At 41.6% G+C, this 27,130-nt stretch overlaps 1 protein-coding gene across 1 annotated transcript; it reads left to right on the top strand.

Annotated features, from left to right (window-relative positions):
- The first annotated feature begins 2,521 nt into the window (after positions 1–2,521).
- LOC126567265 (mediator of RNA polymerase II transcription subunit 12-like) lies at positions 2,522–27,130 on the top strand. Its single transcript, XM_050223497.1, has 8 exons — positions 2,522–2,527; positions 2,969–3,173; positions 5,536–5,717; positions 17,127–17,243; positions 17,353–17,814; positions 17,960–18,038; positions 25,949–26,031; positions 26,573–27,130. Exons 1-8 carry the CDS (start codon positions 2,522–2,524, stop codon positions 27,128–27,130), a joined length of 1,692 nt encoding a protein of 563 aa, XP_050079454.1.

Genomic DNA, 27,130 nt, shown 5'->3' with positions numbered 1-27,130 from the left:
TTGAAAATTGTACAGAGAAAATAAAAAATTTCTTTTCAAAGCCAGTGTAATCTTAAATAACGATAAAGACTAAAAAATCAAGTTGTAGGTAAAATGAAAGTTAAATAAAATTGAGAGCATATAATAGAGCTGGCAAACCACTGTTTCCATTCGAAGAATTTTGACACATGTTATATAAACTGCATGTAGCAACCAGCTGACGTCGACGAATCTACTGTTTTTATTATTTCGGCATGCATAATACGGATCAAGCGTAGACTCCAGGAATGACATAGTAAACACAAATGATTTTTAGTTTTTAATAAGTATGATGGCTCGTTGCCGTAAACACAAATGCTTTTTTGAGGGTTTTGTCAAAAATTGACTCCATTTACTGTTAAAATTTATTCAACGGAATAATTCGTTTTAGACTGATTTTAGGTAAACTTAATAAGTATGATTTTATAAACCTAAAACAATAATTATTCCAACACACAAATGAATATATTTACAAAAACAATTTTCCACGCTTTTATATAAATATTAACCAAAGTATTGAAATATTCCTGTACAATTTTTCATAACAAATTTCGTACAATTTGTTTGTTGGAGATTTTTTTTTTTTTTTTTTTTATTCATCAGGGACGGCCAGGCCGTATTGCTTGTTGGAGATAGATCGGTAGGTTTTGTGGCTACAAAAATTAGCAAAAGCGAAGAGCGAAATTCGATAACTTTGTATCAATGTTTATTTAAAACTCATGAAGCTTTTACAGGGAACTGCGAATGATAGCGTGCGGCGGGTCAACTTTAGCGAATATCGCAAGCGCTTATGAAATCCTCGATCACTGATATAAAACCCATAATAGTATAGTGAATCAGCAAAAATAAACACAAAATCCTCCAAAATAGTTACGAAAGCCGGTGCGATTGATGCGAAAAATGTATACTAGCCGGTAGGAGAGTTTAAAAATAATAAACAAGCCCTTTTATGTTAATATTTTATAATTGCATGCACCAAAAATTAACACACGTTGTTATTTTCATAGTACTTGCAATACATAATATTCACAAAAACATATACATATACGTTTGGTAAAACTGTACGCACTACGCTTTCTAAACGAAAATAAAATATTTGCTGTACCTAAACGGTTCTTTCGAACCGTAGCACGAATGAACGATTTTTGAACGCATTGGTATATACGCGCTGGTTCAAACCTCAAATTAGAATATTAGCATGTTTATGGGATCCGGTTTTTTTTTTATATTTTTTGTCGTTTGTTGGTCAAATACTCAAATGCTTTTTAATTTATGACTACAAGAATTCAATTTTCATTTGGTTTTTGTGCGCAGATACTATGTAATTTCATAATACATTAATGTAAAAAGGTTTGTTTACAGTTTTCAACTCTCCAGCCGGCTAGTATACATTTTCCATATCAATCGCACCAGCTTCCATAACATTTTGGAGGATTTTGTATCTATTTTTGCTGATTCGTGAAAGTATTGGGGTATTTATATCAGTGGTCGAGGATTTCAAAAGCGCTTGCGATATTCGCTAAAGTTGGCCCGCCGCACGCTATCATTTGCAGTTCCCTGTATAAGCTTTTTCTGACCAAATTGTAGCATTTTACAAAAATTTCTTCTTTGAAACCATAATAAAAACATAAGAATACATTCTTTGATATTTAAATAACCTTGAATTAGCTGTGTTAGTATTAAGATGAGTTTATTTTTGTTTGCCAAAAAGCCAGTGAACTAACTTTTGCGATTAAGCTATTTCTTTAGTGATAGAAGCAGATCAATTTTCGATTTATTATTACAATAATCTCATAATACATTAAAAATCACTTTTGTTCAAAGGAAATTAATTCTATGCATCCCAAGCGCATCCGTCACACTACACCCATTGGTTGAGCTGTACATGGTTTGATTGATGGAAAGCATTGAAGGATTCAAATTAGTCACAGTCCGAGCAAACGAAACCATTTATTATGGTTGGCGGCACATTGATTCCTCTACCTTCGGTTGTTGAATACCGTTGTCGAACAGTATGGGTTGGTTTTCGACCACAGAAAAGAAAAAATAACATCAGTTACCAGGGGAATCGATCACAACCGTACGTGCGCATTAATCCTCAATGTCCGCGAGCAGTCATCCCGTGGAACCAGACAGAGGGAGAAAAAGAAGTAGAAAAAAAACACAAAAATGCAAAAAAGTGTTTTTTTTTCAGTTTGATGTTTTGCTTGTACGACGGTTTTGAAATGACAATATTTACAGCATGCTACTTTTGAATAACGATAGCTAACTGCAGTCAAAGAAGGACAGTAAAAACGTAGGAACAAACAGATGCAACAGGCCAATCAAACTGCTGTGGAAAATTGTACAACTAGAAGTACAAATCGTTTGCATGCTGGAAAAGTGCATATCATGCATACGGGACAAGCAACCGAACGTACAATAGGAAAGAAAGGGTGAAAAGAAAAGATTACCAAACACACATTGATGTATGCGTTGTCGATGTATCGCCATTGCAAAATTGATGACGGTAAGTCATAGCAATACATTGCTATGACTTAGGTGCTGGTTGTTCGTCTTGCCCGTTTGCTGGGAAAAAAACAAGCCTAGAAATTAATTCGTTTACCATTTAATCGGTCGATTTGAAGCAAACCATCGGTTGTCATTCAATTGATCAATTCAAATTCAATTGATCTGTAATGCGCTCGCGAATCGGAATGTTAGTTCGCGGAAGAACTATCAACTGAGCATGAATATTCGATGAATATCGTTTCCGACTCCGAACACGCTTCCGTTTCGCGCTCTTCAATTAACATTGATGAACATTGAAAATAATAATTAAATGACGAGAGGCTGCATTGATAGGCAAATTGTTTATTCATGGAAACGGTCCGCTCCACTCGCAACGATTTTAATTCGCTCTAACATCTTAAGCTTTTTCCGTTTCCGTTTTTTTGTATCTTCCAAACAGCAAAACATAACACTGGCACTGCTACTGTTGCTTTCGGGCAGCAGTTGTTGGGCCGATGGACAGCAGCAACAGCCGAACCAACAATCAGTGCAACCGGAACAGCCCCATTCCGTGGTAGCCGATGAAAATGGCAGTAAAAGCGTGACCGGTGCCGTGGACAAGTCGCAGAACAAAAGAGGCGCTCCGGACATACCGGTGGTCGTAGGTAAGTCCCACCCATGCTGGCGATGTCCTTATGCAAGTAAATGAGAAACAACAGCGAAGGCTTACCACAAGCGATATTCGCGTTCACGTGACAAATGATACAATCAGTCAGTATAGGACTGGCCTAGCAACTACTGGGTAGTAGTTGTCTAGTGATTCGGCAGGAAGTGAGTTTTCACCAGGAGAGCGATACGTATCCGGACACGTTGCGCTCGTATTGTTGATGATAGTTTTCTCGTTTCGCTTTCACCGTGCGAAACTGTCGCACTGTTGCGTGGGTCACACAGTCGAAGGTACAAGCTGTCACGTCGTCGGTTTTGAATGTTTTATTAGAATTTATATGTAAAACCGACATCCAACCGTAACGGAAGTAGTATCTCCAGGAGCGAATGTGCACTGGTGCTCAGATTGCTGTAGTTAGGTTGCTTGCTTCTTTGTAATGGTGGTAGCCGATCCTAGCCAACGGTTCCGAGTAAAACGCGACCGTAAACAACTCGGGAGCTTGTGGACAGCCCATAGTTAAGGGAACGCCATGTGATATGTATTTTTCATCGCAAGCTTTCCCACAGCACTGCTGCCGGGGTCATGAGAAATTGTTGCACCCAAGGAAAGCCGTCAGCCGGAAGGATACTGTTTCCCAGGATGCAAAACCATTTACAATAGCGTCTAGTGATCTAGGACTATTCGCAGTGGGGCAGCGCAGGGGCCAAGTTCAGTCTAATGCGAGCATGTGTGGTCTATTTTGAAATATGCAACGAATGTAAGCTTTTCTTGTACACCCTTGGATGATAGGATTTGGAATGCATTATCAGGAACACAAAGCGGAACACTTGTTACCTGGAATTGTATTGGCTATGTTTTCAATTTGAAATGTTGATGAGAGACTTGTTTTATAGAATTAAAAATTCCGTTGCGTTCGACGAATTTGTTCGACTAAGTTTGATGCCATTAATTGATGAAACACATCGCTATACAACCATTTGTACGAGGGCTGACAATAAAGTGAGGTCTCCAACTCTGCAACTTCGCCGAATCACGCGCTACGCGAAATCTGGCAACACCGCCGTGTTCCTTGGTTCCCCCACTATCACTTTGCTGCTGGGTGAGGCTTCCCCGACCGCTCAGTCTTGGCTGAGCAGCCGTCAACGATGGAGGTACCCCTCGCGTCAGCGTCCAAGTGCGAATTGCGTTCTGTAATACGTTTTTTGAGTGCGAAAAAGGTGACACCTATTGAAATCCATCGTCAACTAGTTGAAGTTTACGGGGAAAAGTGTATGGACATAAAAAAACGTGCGTAAGTGGAGCCGCGAGTTCAATTCCGGGCGCACTAAATGTTCACGACGAGGAGAGAAGTGGCCGACCGTCGGTCTCGGATGCGATTGTTCAAGCAGTGGAGGCAGAAATGCTCAAAAACCGCCGTGCGACAATTAGGGACTTGAAAGAGAAGCTTGGAGGAGTGTGTAGCAGCGAAACAATCCGTCATATCCTTGTGAACAACTTGCAGTATCACAAAATTTCAGCCCGATGGGTGCCGAAACAGCTGACCGAAGACCACATGAGGTCAACACCTGGCTGCGCGAGGCGGACGGAGAGTGGTATTCTGCCGGCATAGACAAGTTCATCGTGCGGATGCGCAAGGTGTTGGAAAAAAATGGCGATTATGTAGAAAAGTAGCCAAGACCTTGGCCTTTCCAACGGTGTATCGCTTTTTGTAAATAAATGTCATTTTCTATGAAAAAAAAAAATTGGAGACCTTACTTTATTGTCAGCCCTCGTAGATCACTTTTTTTACACTCGTTTAATACCCTTTCATACATGTTTTAGATAAGGACATTGCATCCAACATTCCAAATAAATAGTCCTGGAAAATCGTCACAGGATGGACGATTGAGTATGATATCTATAAAGCTAAATTTAGCCCCACATCCGTGCTATATTTGTCCTAGTCCACCATTCGTTTGCGGTCAGCAAGCTTAATCGTTCGGAGATGGATTGAAATTAAACGCTTTGTTTTCACCATTATGATCCGATTAGATCTGATCCATTTCCTAAGACTAAACCCAATCCATATCCACGGTTCGGTACATTGGGTAACGCTGACGCGTCTGATTAAATGCAAACACAATCGAAACAATGTACTCAACATACTCCTTGGCGGTTATCTGCATCCGCAATTGAAGGTCATTTATCCGTCCCCTGAGAAGTTAAATTGAGAGACAGAGCGCGCGAGTGCTTTTCGCCCATTGACGGTTGATAATGCAGTCGGGTAGCAATTTGTTGATGGAATTATTTGATGTTTACAGACGCGATAGCTTACAGTGGAATTAACCTCTAACTCTTCGTGACCTTTTCTTCCCACCCAGGTACGCCAGCACAGCACACGGCTTACATAAATCATCACGTTACCGGAGCAACCGTCGTAGCTGCACCCATTTCGGGCCACGCCACGCACGCGGCCATCGGTACCGTACCGTTCGGATACGGGCATGCGGTAACCAGCACCGGACACATCCTACAGGCACCGACCGTAGCGACAGGACACCAGGTGAGTTGGTGGATTTTCCGGACGTGAAAAATGGACGCATTGGTGACCAACGACGGGTAGTAGATTATGTTGCTGGGTTGCACTGGTGGCAACTGGCGGATTATTACATCTGCCTAGCTTGCTATAGCTTGCACATGCATGCACGCTCTCCTTTCAGGGTTGAGGATGAAGTTTGGGAGTTGTGGAGGTCGCACACAGAAAACGGCTCATCACAACGGAGGGGGAAAAAACAATAACTCAAGCGGCTTGTGGCTGGAGCTTTTAGTTGATAGGTATTTTTCTGCAGGATCAACCCAGTGGCACTTGAGAAACAATGGGAGCTTATGAGACAGAGTAGACTTTATGGTAACATGCAGCAGGCGCTCTGTCCGTATAAACTGTTAAAATTGTACAAAACTTTTTGAATAATAGATGGGATGTAGTAAATTGTGCTAAAACGTATGCAATAAAGTGTTGTTTCGTATGTTCACTATTCTAAATCATATAATGGTGTATTTAATGGAGGAAACAGAGGTGAATGTCAGTTTAAAGCTGTAAGACCTCTATGAAATGAATTTTAAAATTAATATAGAAACATGTCATCGAGGGAATGACTAGATGTTCTTGATGAAATTCGAATATATGCGTGTTGGGTGATGGTCCGGACGGGAGTCGTAACCAGAACCTGGCGAATGAAAACTGTGGCGCTGCTTTTGCGTTAGCCATTGACCCCATTTTTATAATTTTCTCTTTTTGGAAGATGGATTTGGGTCACGTCCAAGATACTGAGAGTTTTTATAATATTTAAACAAGAAGAATATGGAATTTTTGACTTGCTTTAGCAATAGATATCAGTAAATAGAGGGCAATTGTTGGCTCTTCACCAGATTTCTAATAAACAAAGCGAAACTTTGTGGCGTCGGAATGAAGCTTTTAGTATTCATTGCAAATTTATAGCAACTAGAAGAGAGGTATTTATTAAAAACGAAACTTGTTAATACAATGAAAGGTGAACGTTTATGATGAAGATAGCAGACGACCAGATTACCACACTGTTAACTGATTTCTTGCCACTAGACGGTGCACGATAAGCAAAGTTGTGCAAAAATCTGTTTTTTTTTCTCAGACGAGGGAGGCTCCAAAAAACGAAACACCTTTTGCTTGATTCAAAGCCAAAGTTTTGGCCACAAAGAGCTTCTTGGTACCTGTTCTGATTGGGCGCACGTGTGTCTGCATGTATAAATATTTACAAGCAATCAATGTGTGTAGGAAACCCTTGTTAATGGAGAAATAAAACATGTGTTAGAATGTTGTGCTTTCTTTTGTGTTGTTCCTTGTATCGTCAACTCAAAATAACGTAAAATGTGAAAGGTTCCGGGGTGGTCCATTGATCGACCAAAGCTGTTTGATGCGCAAATTTTGCGTACCATGTATCTCGCGATCGGATCGCCACTTTTCGGCGAAAGAATAAAAACGAAGTGAAATGGAGAATGAGGCATATGAGGGAAAAGAAAAACGATAAAGAAATATGATGCCCTTGTCGAGCAATGAATAATGAAGGCAATATGGAACGGTTGGCAACATTTGCATTCCGACCCGAACACAGTATCAAATTTTTCTTCAGCATCCCATGACAGTTTATCCGATCCGTGGCGTTGAATGTTTTTGCTGTTCTTTCGAAAAACATCACAAGTGTATGAAGGTTTCAAATGAGGCTTTGCTGATGATAAGGTAGTTTAAATAATAAAAAAGAGGATTTCTGAAAAACAGGTTCAACGGAAATGTCGGAAAATGATAGTAGTTTTGAGTGCAATTCATTGTGATGATCAGTAACAGTTTTGTTTCCTTGTTTTTGCACTAAATAGTGACATTTCCAACACGATCCTGACAACTGAAAACTCCAAAGTCTGTTATTGAAATGACTTGAGTCAAGCATTGAATGTATCCAATTGGAATTAGTTGCAAATTGCTGAAACTCCCTCCACATGTACATTTCTACAACCTTACGAGATGGAAAATCCACGGAAACACTTTCTAGAATTATCACGTCAGTCTCCCCATCAGCCTCAAAACTTGCTCAATCAATCTCTTCCGCCACCAGACCCAATGCCACCGTGGTTATGTGGAGTTCAGTGTTCTCTCGGTTCACGTTGTTCAGCACTCTGCGTTCATTAATGGTGGCGTTTGTCGTCGACCTGAGCGCGACATGCTTCCCCGGGGAGAGTTGACGAAAATAAGAAATCAATTTAAATGTCATCAATTATTACGCAACAGTGCTGTCAACTTTTCCCCGAAACGCACAACTCTATCGCCGTTGAGGGGGCGGCAGGAAACGATCGGGAACGATTTCTGGAGGTATATAGGACGCAAATGGTAGGAAGAGATACTTAAACAACACACTCACGCACGCACGCAAAGTCTCGAGGGAGCATCGGGTACGAGGAGTGTGCGGTTTCTCATCGGTAACGAAGGATGCGGCTTAGACAAGCACATGTGGCCGGAGTATGCGTTGTGGATGAAACTTGGTGAAATAATTAACGAATGTTCTTTTTTTTTTTGTTCGTCTCCGGTGGGACACAGCTGGGGAACAAAAATGGCTCACGCTTCTCGACGGGTTTTCACGCTTTCCTAAGGAGTGTCATCCTTTCCTGACGACCCCTTCCTTTCGACCTGGTTGAAGCATCCATAAGGCTAGCGACCGAGTCGTTGGTTGGCAGTGAAAACGTGAACGGTTTTACTTTAATGAGATCGCAAATGTCACGGCTTGCGAATGTCGTGGTGTGCGTATTCTCGCATGAAAAGACGTCATCTTCGCGGCCAATTTTCACTCCGGTAATGCGATGCTCCGGACCGGTAGTGTGGAGGTACGATTGTTTGATGGATGGATGCTACCGGTTGCTGCGTTGTCAAAAGGATTTGCTACGCAGCCGGAACCCGGTGTAGAACTGGGATGGCAGAGCGAAAAAAGTTGTGAGCTAAACTTTTGAACGAGATTTTCCACGTGAGGAACGCGTTTTATTGGGTTTGTGTGGTTGGCAACTCGAGTAAACCGGGCAGCCATTATTTACTTCCGCCAGTGTTAATGTTGTTCGTTTTTTTTTTTCCTGCACGGAAGCAGCCGGAGTGAAGCTGTTCGTTTACGGTACTCATTAGCTAAACTTGGTAAAGTACTGCCGAAGCTTAAAATTTTCCAGTGTTTGATATTTGGCGGAATTTGACACTTTTCAGTTCATGATCGTTCAAAAATAAGGTTTTGATTTTCATAGCCACATGGTATAGGTTGTTCAATGTTTAAGAGAAAATTAACATTATGTTGTTTGTCAAACTTATCAGCGAGCTGTGATTATCCAGTTTTCGAAGCTTTTTCATATGTGTTTATCACAATACATTCTTTTGAACGCATAAATTCAGAAGTGGATCAGTTAGTTAATAAGTAGAAAATAATGTAAGCAAATGCAAATGATAGCATGTGGCGGACCAACTTTAGCGAATATCGCAAGCGCTTATGAAATCCTCAACAACTGATAAAAACCCCATTACTTTAGTGAATCAGCAAAAATAGACACAAAATCCTCCAAAATAGTTACGAAAGCTGGTGCGATTGATATGGAAAATGGATACTAGCCGGTTGAAGAGTTGAAAAAAGTAAACAAACTTTTTTACATTGATATATTATGAAATTACATAGTATCTGCGCGAAAAAACCAAATGAAAATTGAATTCATGTAGCTATAAGTTATAAAGTATTTGAGTATTTGACCAACAAAACAACAACAAAAAAAAACCTATCCCATAAACATGGTAATATTCGACTTCGAGATTTGAACCAGCGCGTATATACAAATTCGTTCAATCCTTCTCAAATCAAAATCGTTCAGTCGTGCAACGGTTCGACAGAACCGTTTAGGTACAACAAATATTTTATGTTCGTTTAGAAAGCGTAGTTTTACCAAACGTATATATGTAATTTTTTGTGAATATTATGTATTGCAAGTATTATGAAAATAGCAACGTGTGTTAATTTTTGGTGCATGCAATTATAAAATATTAATGCAAAAAAGCTTGTTTACTATTTTTCAACTCTCCTACCGGCTAGTATACATTTTTCGTATCAATCGCACCGGCTTCCGTAACTATTTTGAAGGATTTTGTGTCTATTTTTGCTGATTCACTAAAGTATTGGGGGTTTCTAAATCAGTGGTCGAGGATTGCATAAGCGCTTGCGATATTCTCTTAAGTTGGCCCGCCGCACGCTATCATTCGCATTTCTCTGTAAGATAATTTAATTTGGTTTTTCTTATCTGTGATAAATATAATAATACAAAGCTTGGGATAATCATTTAGAAGGTGACGAAAGAAACTCGTCACTTTAATGCGATTGTCCAAAAAGATTGATCTCGTCATCCAAAGGGTAAGGCAGTCATCCTATGGGCATGTTCATGAATTCCATAAAAACAACAATTTAGATTTAGATTTATTGATGCACTTCCATTCCGTAAATGCGTTCATACATCCAACTTATAGGTTGGGACGACTCAAAAAAAAAAAATAATAATAAAAGAAGAGTCTCAGTATCTATAAACTTACAAACCATCCAAACAAACGCTTTGTAAAAGACTTTTTACAAAGCAATTACCGAAGACATTGTTAATGATGATGCCGGTAAAGACTGGTGTCGGTCTTCACACGGTCAGGCTGAGGTTCAAAGCACATCATCTCAGAAGTATGTACCATAGTTTACTTTACATAATTGTAATTCCATTTACTAGTAGAGCAAAGTGGACAAATCAAACATTTATTACGCAAAGTACTTAATTCCCGGGACATCCGCCTCTCACGACAAAGTGAAGTTAATTTTTATTTCCTTTACGCCTTGCCCTCAGGCACACCACGAAGGCGGGTTACAACAAACGCAGAAAACACTTTTCCAAACCGGAACAGGGCTCACCCGGTGATGAAATAATCTATACCTCATTTTCTTGCTCAGCGAAGTGGGCATCAAGCAAACAAAGCGACCGTATGAAGCCCGAAGAAGTTGTCCCTCCGGGGGCCGGCCCATTACGGAAGCGCTAATGGTGCAACCGGCGGTTCGTGCAAGGTGATGTTTTGCATGCATCTAATTTTGCATCACTCGCATCAGGAGCAATTATGTGCGCTAAGGCGTTTGGCAAAGCAGCATTGTGAATACGGGAGTTGGAAGAGGTGATGATTGAAAGCGACAAGGTTGATTCGTGGTTTACAATCAGATCAGATGGGTAAGCAGGTTTGCCGGTCTTGCCTTTGAATTTGCGGAAACTTTAAGGCATTAAGGCATGCGTTTTGTGCAAAATGGCGACAGTGTTAAAGCATTTTCAGCTTAATGTCTTACTTAACGAGTAACTTCCGAACTATAATTACTATAAGATTTTTATGAAACTTTTTTTTGTGGATTGCTGATTTATTCAATACTTTTTGTCTCGTAAAGTTTAGAGCATAGAGCGTAAAGTTTAGAGCACAGTTTGCAGAAGTTTAGTAAGTGCATTTCAAAATGTCAGATGTTAAACGTATGTCTTGGAATTCCCAAACTATCTTCTTCTGTTCAGGTCTTTCGGTTAAAGAGTACAGGATTACGAGAAGTTCTTTACAAATTATCTATAAATAAAACGTTAAGAAAGCTCATTAATGCATTAAAATAAGCAACGGACCGTAGTTGATAATAAAATATGATTTATCATCGCACAAGTTTAATACAATCTTTGCCAATGATTGTAAGCTTTGTAGGACTTTTGCCATTAAAAACTCACAACGCTACCCTGGTGCAGCTTCTTCCTCTATCGGTCTTTCTGAAGATGACTCCGGTTTTGTATTCCAGTTAAAATATCCTAATTATATCCGGTAAGCCAAATATCATCAACTTGGGATCATCCGCTAGCATCTCGGATTACAGAAACCCTGGGGCTTGGGAATGGCAGTTTTTTCGGTATCATAAATTCGTCCGCGAAATGGCATTTATAATGAAAATTTTGAAAATGTCCTAACCCATTTAGGACGCCCTGCCGAACAATCGCCGAAACGGCCGAACAGGCTACAATAAACAACACCAGGGGACCACCAACAGCCGAAGAACCGGTGGCACACACACACACACAAATTGGGACAAAAGAGGGGGGAAAAAAGGGTTTTGCTATTGAAATTCCAGACCAATGATTCGCGCGAGCTCAAAGTTTTGTGTTCCGTTTATTAAATTGTGTGTGCGTTAGCCCACACGGTTGGGCTGAATCGGAATGGAAATTGGAAGGGATTGCGATCGCCTGGTCGGTTGGTGCCGGTTTGGGTTAAAATAATAATGGCAATAGTAATGTCAAACGGTGACAATTTTCTTCAGCTGGCTGCCGATTTAATATTGCCATAAGGCAGTTTACGTCGTGGGCGAAAAGTTGAAAGTTCGTTTTGGACAGGTTTCGGGAGGATACGCGCAAGTTTGGGAGTGATCGGAGGGATCGGCTAGCGATAAATTCGTTATGTAAAGCTCTCCTGTTGCTTTAACCGGTAATGCCCGCCGATGGTGGAAGGTTGTGCGTGTGTTCGTGTTTGGTTTGGCAATACAGTTTTCCAGGAGTGTCACTTCCTTTTTGCGATTCTATTGTATATTTTTAGCTTCGCTGGCTTCTGCTTTTATGCTGCCTTGGTAAAGTAGACATACCATTTTCACGATCATCACTTGCCGTACCTTTGCTAGGTTGAGGGAAGCCGTTTTGTAGTATTGGTGCGTGTGTATGAATGTCAGGTTGTGGGAAAAGATATGTGTGTGTGTGGATACCATTCGAAGCTTCATTAACTTCCGTTCGGCAGCATGGCCTACAGCACACGCAACGTCGGCACGATAAGGTGCAGCTGGAAAAACATCGCGTTATCCTGGTCGTAAGCGTACAATAAAGTGGCGTAATGGTGTGAAAACATAAGCAACCCTACCAACCGAGCCGACCGGAACGGCGCTGTAACCCGGTTGGTCCTATTTTTGCAACTCATTTGCCACCGCTTTCGGCTGGCTGTGTGGTAAGTGTTGCTAATGTGCGGAACCTATCTCTCTGGCTTGTAAAATCGTAAACTCGCAACAATGTGATGGTCTCAGTCCGTCCCCGTTTTTTACCCCCAGAAACCAACCCAAAATGAGCGGGAGAATTGGCTCAATGGTGGAGAATTGGTGGTAATCAAATTACATTTCGTATGAAAGGACAAATTAAAACTTTGTCCCACAATCACGACCCGCCAAAGCAAGGCCCTCGCGTTTTTGCTCTAGATATTTGAAGGAAGTAGAAGGTAAGGAGTAAATATGATGAAAAAAGAACACGTCGCACAGCGAGAGTGACATAATGTGGGAGAATCAGAAAAACCAACCGGAGTTGACTGAGCGGTGAAGCGTTTAATTAAGTTTCAAGCGTTGCAATCGTCCATTTTCCTCCTTTTACAAGTGTATTTGTGTGGGCCAAATTTCCATTCAAATGCAACATTTTTGGGTGCAGTTTGATCTTCACGAAACGGTGCATAACATATTGCGCGTAATGTAATGAAACGGATCACGGAGACAAAATGGAACGGAACGCATCATCAGCTTTCGTTCGTTTGGGCAACCTGTTTGGAGAAAATGAAGCAGTAAAAATGTATGAAGTGAAAGCCAACAAAATGAACCTCACGATGAGTGTGCCGCCAACGGGTACGATAAGCTGACATGATGCGATGTCTGGAATTCCGAACAGCGTCACACAGGTGACAATTTGAAGCTTGTTACTTTATTTAGTTTTTATTTTATCCACCCTGTAAAATCCGGCGCCAGCTTCCAAGACGGTTGAAACCGGCTTGCTCGTTCGACAAGACACGTTTCGAATTGTGTTGCTGTTCGATTCGAAGCACCGGCACACCTACACACCGGTCCCATGCACAAAATGAGCAGCTGATAGTGCTGTTGGCGCTGATTTCGGATTAAAGTTTCCATCTTCTGTGCGATCCAACCTGTCTTAAGGGAGATTCTTTTGAGTGGACCATAATCATTATGAAAATTGTGTTAGCAAAACGGATTGTTTTTCTACCGACCGAAAACAAAAGGAATACAGTTCTTCAATAAATCCGGGTGAACTTTTAGAACTTTTTGAAAAATAAGTGAAACGTATCGGAGGGAAGCAAACCCCTGAAGCGATAGGGATTGATTCTGTAGCATCATATGAAGCTATTTCTCTGCCGGGCCCGGAGAATCCTGCCGCTGATTGTGTACCGTTGCGAAGGTACACAAAAAATACAAAAGCATTGATGACGTTTAGCATGCATCAGCAGCAGCATGCAAAAGGTATGTTTGTTTGATGAAACCTTGTTTGATGAACGAATCGAGAACAGCACGATATGCATTGATTCATCTGTATGTAGAATGATTATTGTTGATATAGCGACTTGTTTCGGAAGAAGAGAAGTTTGCGTTGATTTATCTGACGTGGCATGAAGGAGCAAGGATTGCGTTTCGACTCCAATGCAATCAATACTAGATGATCTGAAGGACAGGTTGTGCATATTTTAGATTAGTAAAAAAAAGCTCATACAATGATAGAAATTGCGAAAAACTTGCGCCATGCTTGGATTGTTCTATTTGATGACAAATTGTTCTTCGTGAAATAGGCAAATAGTTTTTTGAATGATTTGATTTGCTTTGAAATTCAGTTTCTATTTAATGCACGGAACAATATTTATTTTAGATCTACTTGCTCAGGAGTATTTATAATTTTACTGCCTTGTCTTGATGCATAATTTTCGGAGGTATCTAAATCCATTGAGCGGGACAAGCGCCCGGCTAGGCTATAGGCTGAATAAGGATGGTTCCCAAAGCTTCCACAACTGATTGAAGAGCCCATTTCCTTGGTGTTAGCATAGGACTCTGAGAAATTTACTTAAACGTTCCCCAGATATATGTTATTTGTCATAGTGATACTTGCCATGCGGCAAATCTTGGAAGGGATGGCTGAACAGTAGTTGAACACGTACCATCTCTTCATAGGTTTAAAGGCCGCATATGCTAGCATAGTCAAGGTATAACTTTACGAGGCCATGAGCTCTTTTGGAATCTCGGCCAATCTGACCAGGCTTGTTAGAAAGACCATGACCAACGTCACATGCCAGGTGAAAGTGGATGGAAGACTCTCAGTGTCCTTTGCTACCACCAAAGGCCTACGTCAGGAAGATAAGCTCGCCTATCTCCTATTCAACTTGGCGCTAGAGAGGGCCATCTAGGGTGACTCGGAGAGGTGGAGACTTCGGCAATCATCTTCAATAAGCCAACCCAGAACCTGGCATACGCTGATGATATAGACATCATTGGTCTGAGGATCGAGCAGGCGGCAGAAAACCTCGGGTTGCAGATTAACGAGGAAAAGACCAAATTGATGGTGGCATTATATGCGGCCCTACTAAGAAATCCGGAGCTACGTGGGGGTGATGTACGGATAGGTGACCACAAATTCGAAGTCGTCCAAAACTTAATCTATCTCGGGTCAAAAATCAGCACCGAAAACAGCATAGAGACGGAGTTGCGCGCTAGGATGCTGGCGGCCAGCCGGTCATTCTACATATGCCTGAGAAAACATCTCAAAACATCTCAAAAAATATGTCGCGTAGGACCGTTGGCCCCGTATGTGTGGAAGGGCAATGGAGGAGCCGCTACAACGACGAGCTGTACGAACTGTATGACGACCTTACCGTCGTGTATCGAATTAGGCTCGCCAGGCTCCGATAGGCTGGCCATGTTATACGCATGGCATCGGACGACCCAGCTCAGAAAGTCCTTTAAGGCCGTCTTTTAGGGGAGGATGGCGTGGAATCATCCGCCATCAAGGCCGGGATAGCGGATTGGCGGACGACGGCGCGGGACTAGCGCTTGATAAGTAAGTAAGTAAGATACTTGCAAGTCTGATAAGCTTGGCCTCGATTCCAAATGAGATCATAGCATCGTGTAGTTTTAGCTCGTCTATATGGTGGCCTTGAAATCAACGAAGAGATAGAAGAGTGTAGCTGCAGGTGCTGCGTACAACTGAACAATTGAAGTATGATTTGACATTAATAGTATCAATAAGGGGCGGTGGTCAATCAATCCGGTGGTGCAGGTGGTGGTGCGTCTCCCCGTATTGAGGACTGACTATCCAACTACGTGGTATCGGAGAGTCTAGTAAGCCATTCGATGGCCGGCGTGACCTAGAAGGTCGTTTAAGCCTTACGCGAAGAAGAAGAAGTATCAATAATTTTAATTTATTTCACTTCTCAGCCATTTTTCCTATCTCGACTACAGCCTTCCATCTTTCGGAGGTCAATTTTGTGTTTGAATTTCTTTTATCAACGGCACTGTTACCATCAGCAAGATCTCATTCATGCTGCTATTGCACTTCACGATCACATAGCGCGATCGATTCAAATATCTTAAAAATCTAAGCTATTCTTATCGATCATTATTAACTACCTCACTAAATCAAAATTCGTCACTCATGGATAATGCTTGTAGTACAAACAAAATTTCAATTGAAGTTTCTAGACTATTTGGATCGGTCGATTCGATCCGTCTCGGTGCTGCCGTGTGAAAGTCTGGGACACATTCACATGTGCTTTAATCGCCATGCTGGTCGCTCAAAGCTATTGAAATAAACGGTGCTAAAGAAAAAGGATTTTGGGATTAGTCTTTCCGGAGTTGTCGTTTTTTGTCTTAGTTGGGGATTTTCAACGAAACCTTCGAAACCCAGAACCGAATACTTTGCATGTACACATCATTGGAAAGGTGATTTGGAGGTAATTTGTCAACTTGCTCTAGTTGTGCATTTGAATTATTTCCTCGAATTATTCCTTTTTTAAATCTTACATACTTGTAATATAAGTTGGTGTTGAAACGTTCACATTCAACAATGGAGACTTGAATAACAGTATCTAGTGACCAATAAACTCATATTTGGCGCAATCAAAACCCATGTTTTTCAACAGCACAATCAGCATTAGATATTTCAACGATAGCACGTAAAACACTCGTTCACGTGTTTGTTCATGTTTGTTTCATTGGTTTTTGTTAAGGTGTGCACAAAGACGCTTTACCATCTTGTATCGTGTCGAGGGGCCTTCGCTTCGAATTTTGCTCCACCAGCACACGCTACATTGCATGGATTTAGCTGAAATGTGCCGACCGGAGTGCAAGGAATAAGAATACAAAAAGCAAATAATTCTCGTTGTCGGTGGAATGGTTTCCTGAGTGATGCTTTTAAGCTTTTTCCACCACCCTTACGTAAGCTAGCAGGGCACGCAAGCACGCAACCACCGTGTTCGTGTGGGATGGATGACTTTATTTTAAATCGTTCGATATAGAAGGAGACATCACGTGGTTTGGGAAACGAAACACGCGTTTTTGTAAATTGTGTGTGAACGACTATTTTCCAGCACGTGATACAGAAGGTGAATTACGTAGTCCCCGCCACACCGACGACGCTCAAATTGGCAACCGTCTCCGAGGGTTCCCATCTACATCTGCAGCCCGTTAGCACGGTTGTAACGAAGGTAGAGAGACCTGTGGAGTACTTGAGCTTGAACCCTTGAGGCCATCAGAGAGACTTACATTAAACTATTATGTTGTTCTTATTTCTCTTCATTTTCATTAAAAAAGCAGTACAACTATGCTGTGCCACAGCTGGCGTACACACACTACCCTCAGTACCAGGTGTACCACCATCATCCGGCTAGTCCTGGTACAGTGCAGCCGGCCGCTGCTGCAATCTATTCCGCGCATCAAATCCACGAACATCCAGATCATCAGCAACAGCAGCAGCAACAGCAACAACAGCATACAGCGTACGCTCATCAGCAGCCCATTTACGCACACCATCCGGCAGCCATTCATTACTCCATCCCAGCCTCCCTCGTTCATGCTGGCCAGCACAATTACCAGCAGCAACCACACCATCCCCAACAACAGCAGTTGCCCCTGAGCCACACCCAGGCCATCCACTATCAGACGAACCAGGCTGGGGCACAGCCGGCAGTTCCGATCGTCCATCAGGCCCCGATTGCCACCATCAATCAGGTACACCAGGCGCAGCAGGTCTACGCCACCCAGGGCCAGTTGACGAAGGTAAGACGATCGCATAATCATAACCACCCGTCGAGGGTGGGTGTTTAGGTCACTCTCCCGGGGATTGCATTTAATATCGGAAGCAATTTATGGAAATACGCTCATATACTATGTTGCCTAATTTCCTCTTTTCGTTCCCACACAGTATCCGCTCGCAGCACAATCGTACTACGGTGCCGGAGGACTACAACAGAACCAGATCTACTCTACGGTTCCCAGCTACGGTAAGTCTTTTGAATGCGTTAGAATTGGTGTTACACCCTAGCCGTCCGGAAAGATTGTTCCGGGTCCGGCACAGTCAATCGTTAGACCATTCATTACTCTCATCGCTGGGCCATTTGCCGGAAACACCGGGGCCATCTACGGTTGTCACCCGGTTGTGTTGGGGTGGGTTGTCGGAGAATGTACGATCATGCTGCGTTGCATTATTGGTTGTATAAATTTAGTGGTGTCGGTTTGGAATGATTGTGTCAATTTCGGATTCTATTCATCTCGTATAAGGAGGGAGAGCGTCATAAGCGCAAAACGGAACAGATACACACATTAGTTGGTTCTGTGCGTGTCATTTTTTTAGATTTCAAACCTGCTAAATTTTAGTTTGAAAAATTTCTAACCTTAATTCACATTTTATTGTCTGCTTAAGAGAATTATCAATGGAATGTTATTAATGCAAATGATTTTGTATAGTAAACCTTCGAACAATGTGTCTTTAACAAATGGGCTGGATCGGCAGTAGGAAAGGTGGCGGTTTTGACACGGCAGGATCACAGTTCAAATCCTTTTCGGACCTTTCCGCCGTAGTCAGACGAGACTATTCAACTACGTGGCATCAAAGAGGCTTGTAAGACAATTAGATTGCCAATTAAAGATGCATAACCTAGCATGTCGTTATGCCTCAAAGCTTTTTATTGCTGATAATAGAGAGTTTGATTGGGTCGAAAATGGTTTAATAGACATTTTATGGAGGTCGTTTTCATGACAGATTTTAGCGTAAAGCCTTGCAGTTTAGCAGTTTTCCTGGATTTATATTTGTTCTCGGTTAGAATTAGAAAGGTAACGCAGAATGCATTTAATTACGAATGGATTTAAAATAGATAGTATTGGTGTTGTTAGTCTAGGAATTAAAAATTAAAGTTATAACTTGTTAATCATCACCGAGAGAGCATCTCTTTAGATTTTGTTCGAACCAGCCCTTCAATATTCTATTGAAGATTTATCTTGACATCCAGAAAATCCAATATTCACTGTCTCACATAGACTTTATGTGGTAGAATTAATCGCATGTGCACAATCTGGGACGACACATCAAAATTAATACATTGATGTACGCAGCTAAATACATACAAATAAAAATACGTTTAAATTGCATCAGAAAGAAGTGAGCTGAAGTCACCTGTTCATATTTTTGGAACGATTCATTAGCAGGTTGTAACGGAGTCTTTCAATAAGCCTGATTAGCACATACAAATTGTCAAGATAAGTTGTCAAAAACGGAAGATTCGAATTATGACAGCCGTTTGTGTTGTCTGTTGGAAAAAAAAACTTTGTTGAAAAAAACGCAAGGCAAGCTTACAAGAACACTGTCGAGAATTTGTATTCTGTAACAAAAAAGAGACTCATATTTGTCAAACTGTTTTCCGTCAGCTATTCGAAACGGAAAGGCGCCAAACTCACTCGTTCCTGTGTGTTTCCAGTTCTTTTTCTTGTGCAGTTCCAATCAAAATTTGAGTATTTTAGAGGAAGATTTCCATCGATACACAAATTTTTTTTTGAAATCTGACAAGAACAAAAACGAGAACATATCAAAAAGGTTTTACACAAAACTCACAAGATAAACTCACGCTTGATTGGTTAGTTCCAAAGGATCGATCATACTACGAAGCAGTCGATGTTGTTTATTAAGAACTTCCGTTCTTTCATCATCACTACTGCTAGCATCGTTCACATGATTTGAAAAATCATTTTGATATCAAAATATCAGGTAGAACATAAAATATCTTCTCAAGAAGAACATTAGTTTACACTTTTGACTTAGTTTTTTTGGTTTCATCATTTTGACAGATTGCTTTTGAAAATTTAACGAAAAAATTAGCTTAACGAAACTTGTCTGTCACACGAACGGTTTCATAATGCAATTTTTTTTTTCTGTTTGTAGCTTGTCTACAAACACAAAATCTCAAGACAAGACAAGCTTGTCTTGAGACTTTTCGGTTTATAAGTGATAATCGGGCCTAATGTCGTGATCCCGGCTCCCTTATTATTGGTCCCTGGATCACAAAGTAAAGAATACACCATTTTATTGAACAAAATTAGACAAGTATTCTTCTGCAGCATTAGGTGGGCCATTTTAAAAATGTGTATTACATGATGTTTTTGAAACACAGTAGTATTTTTACTTTGATAGGCATAATTTTGTATCGATTATGGCTTCAATGGTTGTAGTCATTCTCTCAGGCATCTCAGGTCAATTGAAGTCGGTCCTTAAATAATATTCGATTTATATGAATCCGCTTTTTATACAGATCCCAAATTAAACATCAGCCAAACTTTGATCTATATTCACAATACATCCAAGCGCCACCCATACACACACACACATACTCCAGCTCCCACGACACACATTCAGTTTTGGGCCCGGCCCGCCAGTGCACTTCCGACCTCGCTTGGATTTCATCTCATCCGGTGTTGGCTTCTTCATCATCCGGTCCGAGCACGAAACCGACATCCAGCACTGGCGGTCTGGTCCGAATGAAGGTCTCTAATGGAGCATTTCCCCTGCCTTCTCCCTTTCCCAACCGTGCAGGTGACCCGGACACGCTAACAAACCTCGTTAATCCTACCACATCCCGGTTTCTTACTAGCTCACGCCGGCCTTCCGCTAGACCCGTTACCGGTGACATTAGACCGATCACTGAGTACGAGGACGACGATGACACCGACAATAACAGCGAGGATGGTGTAGTCTATCGGGACGAGCCCACGGCTGGTAGTGACCAGGACGAACCGTGCGAAAAAGATGGCAAGAAAACGGGACAACCAAGCGCATTTAACCGGAATCTCTACAACATGTGGCGTGCGTACGACGTGGCACGAACCCTGTTGAAAGCATCCGGTGCAAGTGGAGCACCTGCAAAACCAAAGCCCAAACCCGACACCAACAGCGATACCGACCGCATACAGCTCATTCACCCGCCGGGCGAATCGGAAAAGAAGCTTAAGGGCAAGTACTACGAGGGCAAATACTACGGCTATTATCGTCACGGCCGCCAGGATACAGCCGGTAACCACGGTCCGCCTGGCGATGGCAGCCGTACACCAAAGTCGGTCCAGTCCTCGTCCTCGCCGTCGTTGTCGTCGTCGTCCTCAATGCCCAATTCAACAACCCCCACCAGCGTGAAGCACTCGCGTAGAAGGAATCTAGACTAATCCGGTCTTGAGCGATGTCCGTATTTATTCGTTCATCCTTTTCATTGCTTCGTTGCCGTTTAACTTTCATCCTCTGTCAAGGTCGGTTTCGAGCAGTTCTTGTCCCGTCGCTAAGCATTCCTGCTCCGAAAACGTTCCAGCAAAGTGCACTAGGTATAAAACTTACCACATGTTCTTGTGACCTCCTTTGCACCTAGTAGCGATTTGAAATGTGATATCTTTGAGTTGCCGGGCATGGTACATAAACACACATACTGCATCACAGTGCATTCTCCGTGCCGACACGGAACCCGCAACAGCCACAACCCACGGTGCGCTTCTTGAAGTCCTGCCATTGCACCACAAGCACTTGTCATCCGCTTGCAGCTGACGGTCCATCTTTTTGGTAGCATCTTTACGCTCGGTCGGCTTTGTCCTTGTTTCGCCCTTGTGTGCCCGTTCGAACCGTCGATAGAAAGAACGGCGTAAATCGGATGGAATGTGATGCCATAAAGCAAGCGGTGGGACGTCTCGTTGCTGTCGGTTGCATTCCGTAAGGACTCTTGTGTGCCAATATTTCGTGATAGCGTGAACCCGTTCCTCCATACAGCCTGGGCGAAATCAGAGAATGGAATGGAAACGGTAGTAGAAAAGGGAATGATGATGCAATCAGCATTATCTGCCATCTTCAGGCCGTGCCGAATTAGGACAGCAGGATGGTTGGTGGAAACCGAGACGACATTCACCCATTTACTCGAACACGTTCACGCCCCAATACAGTGCTTGTGTTCAATTTTACCCCGTTATTCTTGCGATTTCTTTTGGTAAAGCTTTGTGCTATTTTTGTGGTTTTTCTTTCTCGCTTGAATACGGCAAATACGTTGTGGGCTGTCGGCAAACGGAGGGCAAACAGGCTGATTGCAATGCAAAATCAGAAACACCCTCCGCTTGGTTGAGTTGTGGGCTAATTTGTGTGAGGATGAAAGCTTTTGCTAAATGGTGCACCTTCTACATGGACAGTTCAGTGTGTGCAAAGAAGGTAAACAATGGTTTTATTTATGTCAGGTTCAGTAAAAAGAAAAGTCGAGACATGAAAAGGAACTTTCTTGGGATGCATCATACATAGACGATTTACATGAATAGTATCGTAAAAAACAAGAGTGAATGGTGCATAGAATTTTAGACAGGTATAAAATCAATACGATAATACAAAGGTTCAGTGTTTTGAAGTCTTACCCAATAATTGATGTCAAATAATGACAGGAAACGAATGAAGGAATAATGAAGGAAAAGTTGAACTGGACAACCGTCGCCCTTTCTTAACAGTGGTCAAGTTGAACTGGACAAACGTTAGGTTAAAGTGGACAAACGTCAAGTAGAACTGGACAGTCATATTTGAAATTGTTGGTGAAACAGTTGAAAGCGTTTCGGAAATGCTTAGCAAATATTTTAAAATAAACCGTTGAAATACACATTTTCTGTAATTTAAATGCATTCAATAACAACATTTTTATAGTTTGTACCTTGAACATGTTTGATGGTGGTAAAACAAATGTAAATGAATGTTTGTACGTCTGATTTAATATTTTTGATTCTAAAAAATATCCATTACAACAGTTACACGAACTAGATTCAGTGATTATAAACAGAAACGTTTTCTGTCAACTTCTGTTAAAAGATGAAATTTTGAACAGGTGTTGAAAATATTCTATTTCTAGCTCACATTTTTAAAGAAAACCATGCATTCTGAACGTAATTACATCGCTGTGAAAGTATACGTACGTTTGGGAATAATTGAGGATTGGAAATTAGAAAAAAAATGAGCAGTTATTTTTTTGTTTTAAAATTTGCCAAGCGTTTCCGAAACGCTTCAAACCGTTTCACCAACCATTTAAAATATGACTGTCCAGTTCTACTTGACGTTTGTCCACTTGAACCTAGCGTTTGTCCAGTTCAACTTGACCACTGTCGAGAAAGGGTTACAGTTGTCAAGTTCAACCTACCCGCTGTCTAGTTCATCATGAGCGTTATCTACAAATGCCTCGCACTTGTCTTGTTCTACTTGTTCTAATCAGAAACCCTGTAAGTCCTGGGAAGCCAATAATCGTACCATGTTCTTTTGAGGAGACAGAGAAGGAGTATTACTATTAAAACCATTGATAGAACTTTAAAATATTGTTCAATTGGCCACCTCACATTCGCTAGGTGAAAATAAGCGAGAGGATAAGCAAAGTTGTCTTTAAAAAAACGGTGTTTTGGAGTTGTTTGGCAAGATATGTGATTAAACCGAATCCTATAAGCAACATATGATCAAATTTATGATCGTTAAATATGAGGATCTGTAGAATAATCGTTTCAGCAGTTTGAAACGATTAAACTTAAGAGAAGACTAAACTTAAAGATAAATAAATCTAAATAAAATGTTCTCTTTCATACGTTTGAGTCCCGAGGAAGATATTTTCAGCAGAATTTGAGCGGACTGGCTCAACTCTACCGTCTCTCAGACAAGAAAACTATATGGTGCAAGCCGCCATATTTATAATAAATAAATAAAATAAGACCATGTGTACAATTTTATTTGACACTGAATTTTCCTTTCTGCGTAAGATGGAAAGGATTTGTGGGCCACATGTTTGGCCTGTCTTTATTAAGTAGCAATAATAAGCTGATTTGGAAATACAAACGAGTAGTTCGTCACGAATAAAACAAAAGCACTCGGCGATTTTGTGAAACAAAGTAATACAAAGTACATAAAAATAGAGGAAGTTTCCAATGAGGTGTTTTTCCTAGCTTTTTTGCTTAGATTGCATCAAGCAGCGAAAAGTTTTTGCCACCCAAATAGCGAAAAACCTGCAGTCGGTTTCATCTGCATTATGCCACTGGTGCAAACTGGTTTAGTTTTTTTTTTTGCCGACAGTTTTCCACGTTGCATGTTGAGAAAGTTTTGCCAATCTTGCTTCGAAATGATTGTGTTCGCTTCCTCCATTTCGACACATTAGTATCGTTGTTCTATTTTATACTCGTTTTGCTGGTGGTTAATTTTTTTGATGCATCTACTAAGTAAGGCTTAATTTAACACATTAATTTACATTTTAAAGCGCTAATAATATTTTACCCGACAGTAAAAAAGCTTAGTAAAACATTTATCCAAGCATTTGCTTGGATGCAGGCCTTGAATGTCTCGCGAACGTTTCATTTGATAAACATCTTTTTTATGTTTATTTTTTCGAATTAAGCTATTAATCAAAGTGCGTTATGTTTTGACGGCACTGGCATGTACTCCATCGAAAGGCAAAGGTGGATCGCTCTGGTACGAGCGGCCACCAATCTCAACAAGGACGGAACAGAACGGTACCACAAGAAAATGGTCCACTTATGTTTCATTATTGCCATTTCATTGGTCTCAATCCATCAATGAAGTCGGTAAAACAGCGGAACCAAGCACTGTGTGTTAGCGTGCCTGGTACCAATTTGAAACTTGTTTCCATTGGACGTATTTCCTTTATTTTGTTTATTCGTTTTTTTTTTGGGTACGTTTGTTGGACTTGTTATGGTGAGATGGAACATTTTTATGGTGCTGCACATTCAAACAGAGGTTCAGCACTTCGGAGCAAAGTTTTTTGTAAAGTTGCTTCTGGGAAGGCAGCATAATTTGTTACATTGCTTTGATTGAGTGGGCACATTTTAACGGCAAAGGTTCGGCAGGATTTCGTTCGTTGAAAATATTTATGGGAATCGTTTAAAGCATTTCAATCAATTCGAATGATTAAAGTGTAGCGTTTCACGTAGAACGGTGTATCAGCCAGCTGGGCTGGATTAGTAATCAATTCATACGTGCAAACGTGTGAACGAGAGAATGAAAATAAATTCTTCCTATTAAAGGCATCGGGCTGCTGAAATGTTGCAATCCGATGATGCTCCAATGTTAATTCCGATGATACAAATGAATAATTTTACGAGCAAACCGATTCCATTTAAAAGGCAAAGCATCCATTAGGCGACCCATTGGAAGCAATTTGTGCCGACACAGGAATGTTGGAAGCGGTAAAGGATTATAGCTTTGTATGCCCTGTTCTTATCGGGTGTAGCAAGCAACTAATGCTCGCCTCGTCTTGGAATGTGAGGGAGTGAGTGAGGCCTCGGATGATTCAGATTTCTTAGCAGTTGGAAGCTCTTTTGACTCCATTCCCTGCCGCTTCCCATCTCAGGACATAGACCAGGTTTCCATCTGCACTAACCAAATCTGGTGAAGGAACAGTTGAAGCCTTATCCCTGGATTGCTGATGATGAGTTTTATGTAAATGAAACAGCACTTTGCAACAAGACCGGGGTAATTAATCATCGAGCCTCGAGATAATCCACCAGGCACTCGCAAGACCCCTGGACCAGTCCGTAGTTGCGGGTGTTCGAAAGCCCATTCATTTTCTCGCCTTCATCGAAAAGACATTGCGAAACCAGTGCTCGAGCTCGAATACGGTTGCGAATCAGCTCAGCTAAGACATTACGAAGCGCAGGGGGTGCGCACTGCTTTTTCCTCACCTTCAATTACTGCTCCAGGATCGACACGCGCTCATGACTGAATCTGGGTGATCGTTTCGGAACGATCCAAGCAATAACACTGTACAATCCGGTAATCCGGAAACTTGTTTTTAGTTTGGTTATTATTTTTCCGGCTAACCTAAACTCTTTATTCTTCGTTACGGCTCTCGTTGGGCGTCTCTTGTTTTAGCTTTTCATCAACATGCTGCAGGCAACGCGAATAATGGCTTGGCCGGAAAACCGCTTCTTCCTACCGTTGCTACTCCCGTTCACGTAAGTAAAGTCAAAATTGAATCCAGATATAATCTTTTTGAGTGTTGAAATGTCGTGATTATAGTGTAGTGTAGAACAACAAAGATACAAAATATACGAAAACAGAACAATCAGTCATGGGATTCGAAACACAATGTTGACTTTGTCAAATGTAAAATAGATCAATACTCTAGTCCACCGTACATTAAATTCTAGATTTTCCGGGTTTTTATTACTTGATTATTTGACATGAATTTAGTAATATTATTATGATGGTTTTATTTGGTAAATGAACCATTATTTTTAATATTTTTAGTGGTTTAACATCAGGAACGAGTTTTGTAGTAAAACAGTTATTTTTATTTACTAAACGATTGTCAAAATTCAAGCACAGTTAGGTATATGTACCAACATGAACACGGTGTAAGGGATTTTCGCCCTTCAAACCCTTAAACACTAAACCGTTCATGTCGTAAAATGTGTAAACCTGATGAAAGGTTAAAGCGCCAAATAATTCATTGCATCGATTGAACGTTAACCAAACCCGTCTAACCGATTGCAGCTTAAATCCTTGGTCCCCGTTACAACCGCCACCACGACCCAACATCACGGTAATGGCATCAGTTACGCCGCCTTCACACAACCCTCGCACGCCGCATCGATCCCGCTGGCATCTCACCTGAAGCCTGTACCGCAGAATCTGCTGCAAACGCAACCGTCCTACTATAGCACTGCCGCCACATCCAACGTCCAACAGCAGCAACAGACGCTCCAACAGCAGGCCAATGTCTATTACCGAAATCAGTTACAGCAACAGCAGCAGCAGCAACAGCAGCAGCAGCAGCAGCAAGCTCAGCAACAGCAACGAGTTCAGATTTACTCAACCGCAGCGAGCCCTCTGCAAAAGTCTCCACTACTATACTCGGCGGGCCAGTTCAGCCATCCGGTCCCATCGCAGTACGCCACGTACGCTTACGCTCCTCAGCAGCATCAGCAGCAGCAGTCGGTCGCTACCGGTGCACTTTTCCAACCGCAGGCTTCACTTGGCAAAATCACCTACGCGCCGAATGGCGTTTCGCCGAACGTCGGAGGCCGAGGGTCCATCTATCTGTTGCACTAA

The sequence above is a fragment of the Anopheles maculipalpis genome, chromosome 2RL (genome assembly GCF_943734695.1).
Source record: "Anopheles maculipalpis chromosome 2RL, idAnoMacuDA_375_x, whole genome shotgun sequence".
Lineage (NCBI taxonomy): Eukaryota > Metazoa > Arthropoda > Insecta > Diptera > Culicidae > Anopheles > Anopheles maculipalpis.
The sequence above is the reverse complement of the archived record's forward strand: the minus strand, read 5'-3'. Positions and strand labels throughout refer to the sequence as shown.

What these genes read in the sequence shown, in the direction of transcription:
- LOC126567265 (XM_050223497.1), top strand. An exon ending in CCGTAGCGACAGGACACCAG is followed by an intron (nt 5,718 to 17,126) that starts GTGAGTTGGTGG and finishes ACTATTTTCCAG; the next exon opens with CACGTGATACAGAAGGTGAA. An exon ending in CCGTTGCTACTCCCGTTCAC is followed by an intron (nt 26,032 to 26,572) that starts GTAAGTAAAGTC and finishes AACCGATTGCAG; the next exon opens with CTTAAATCCTTGGTCCCCGT.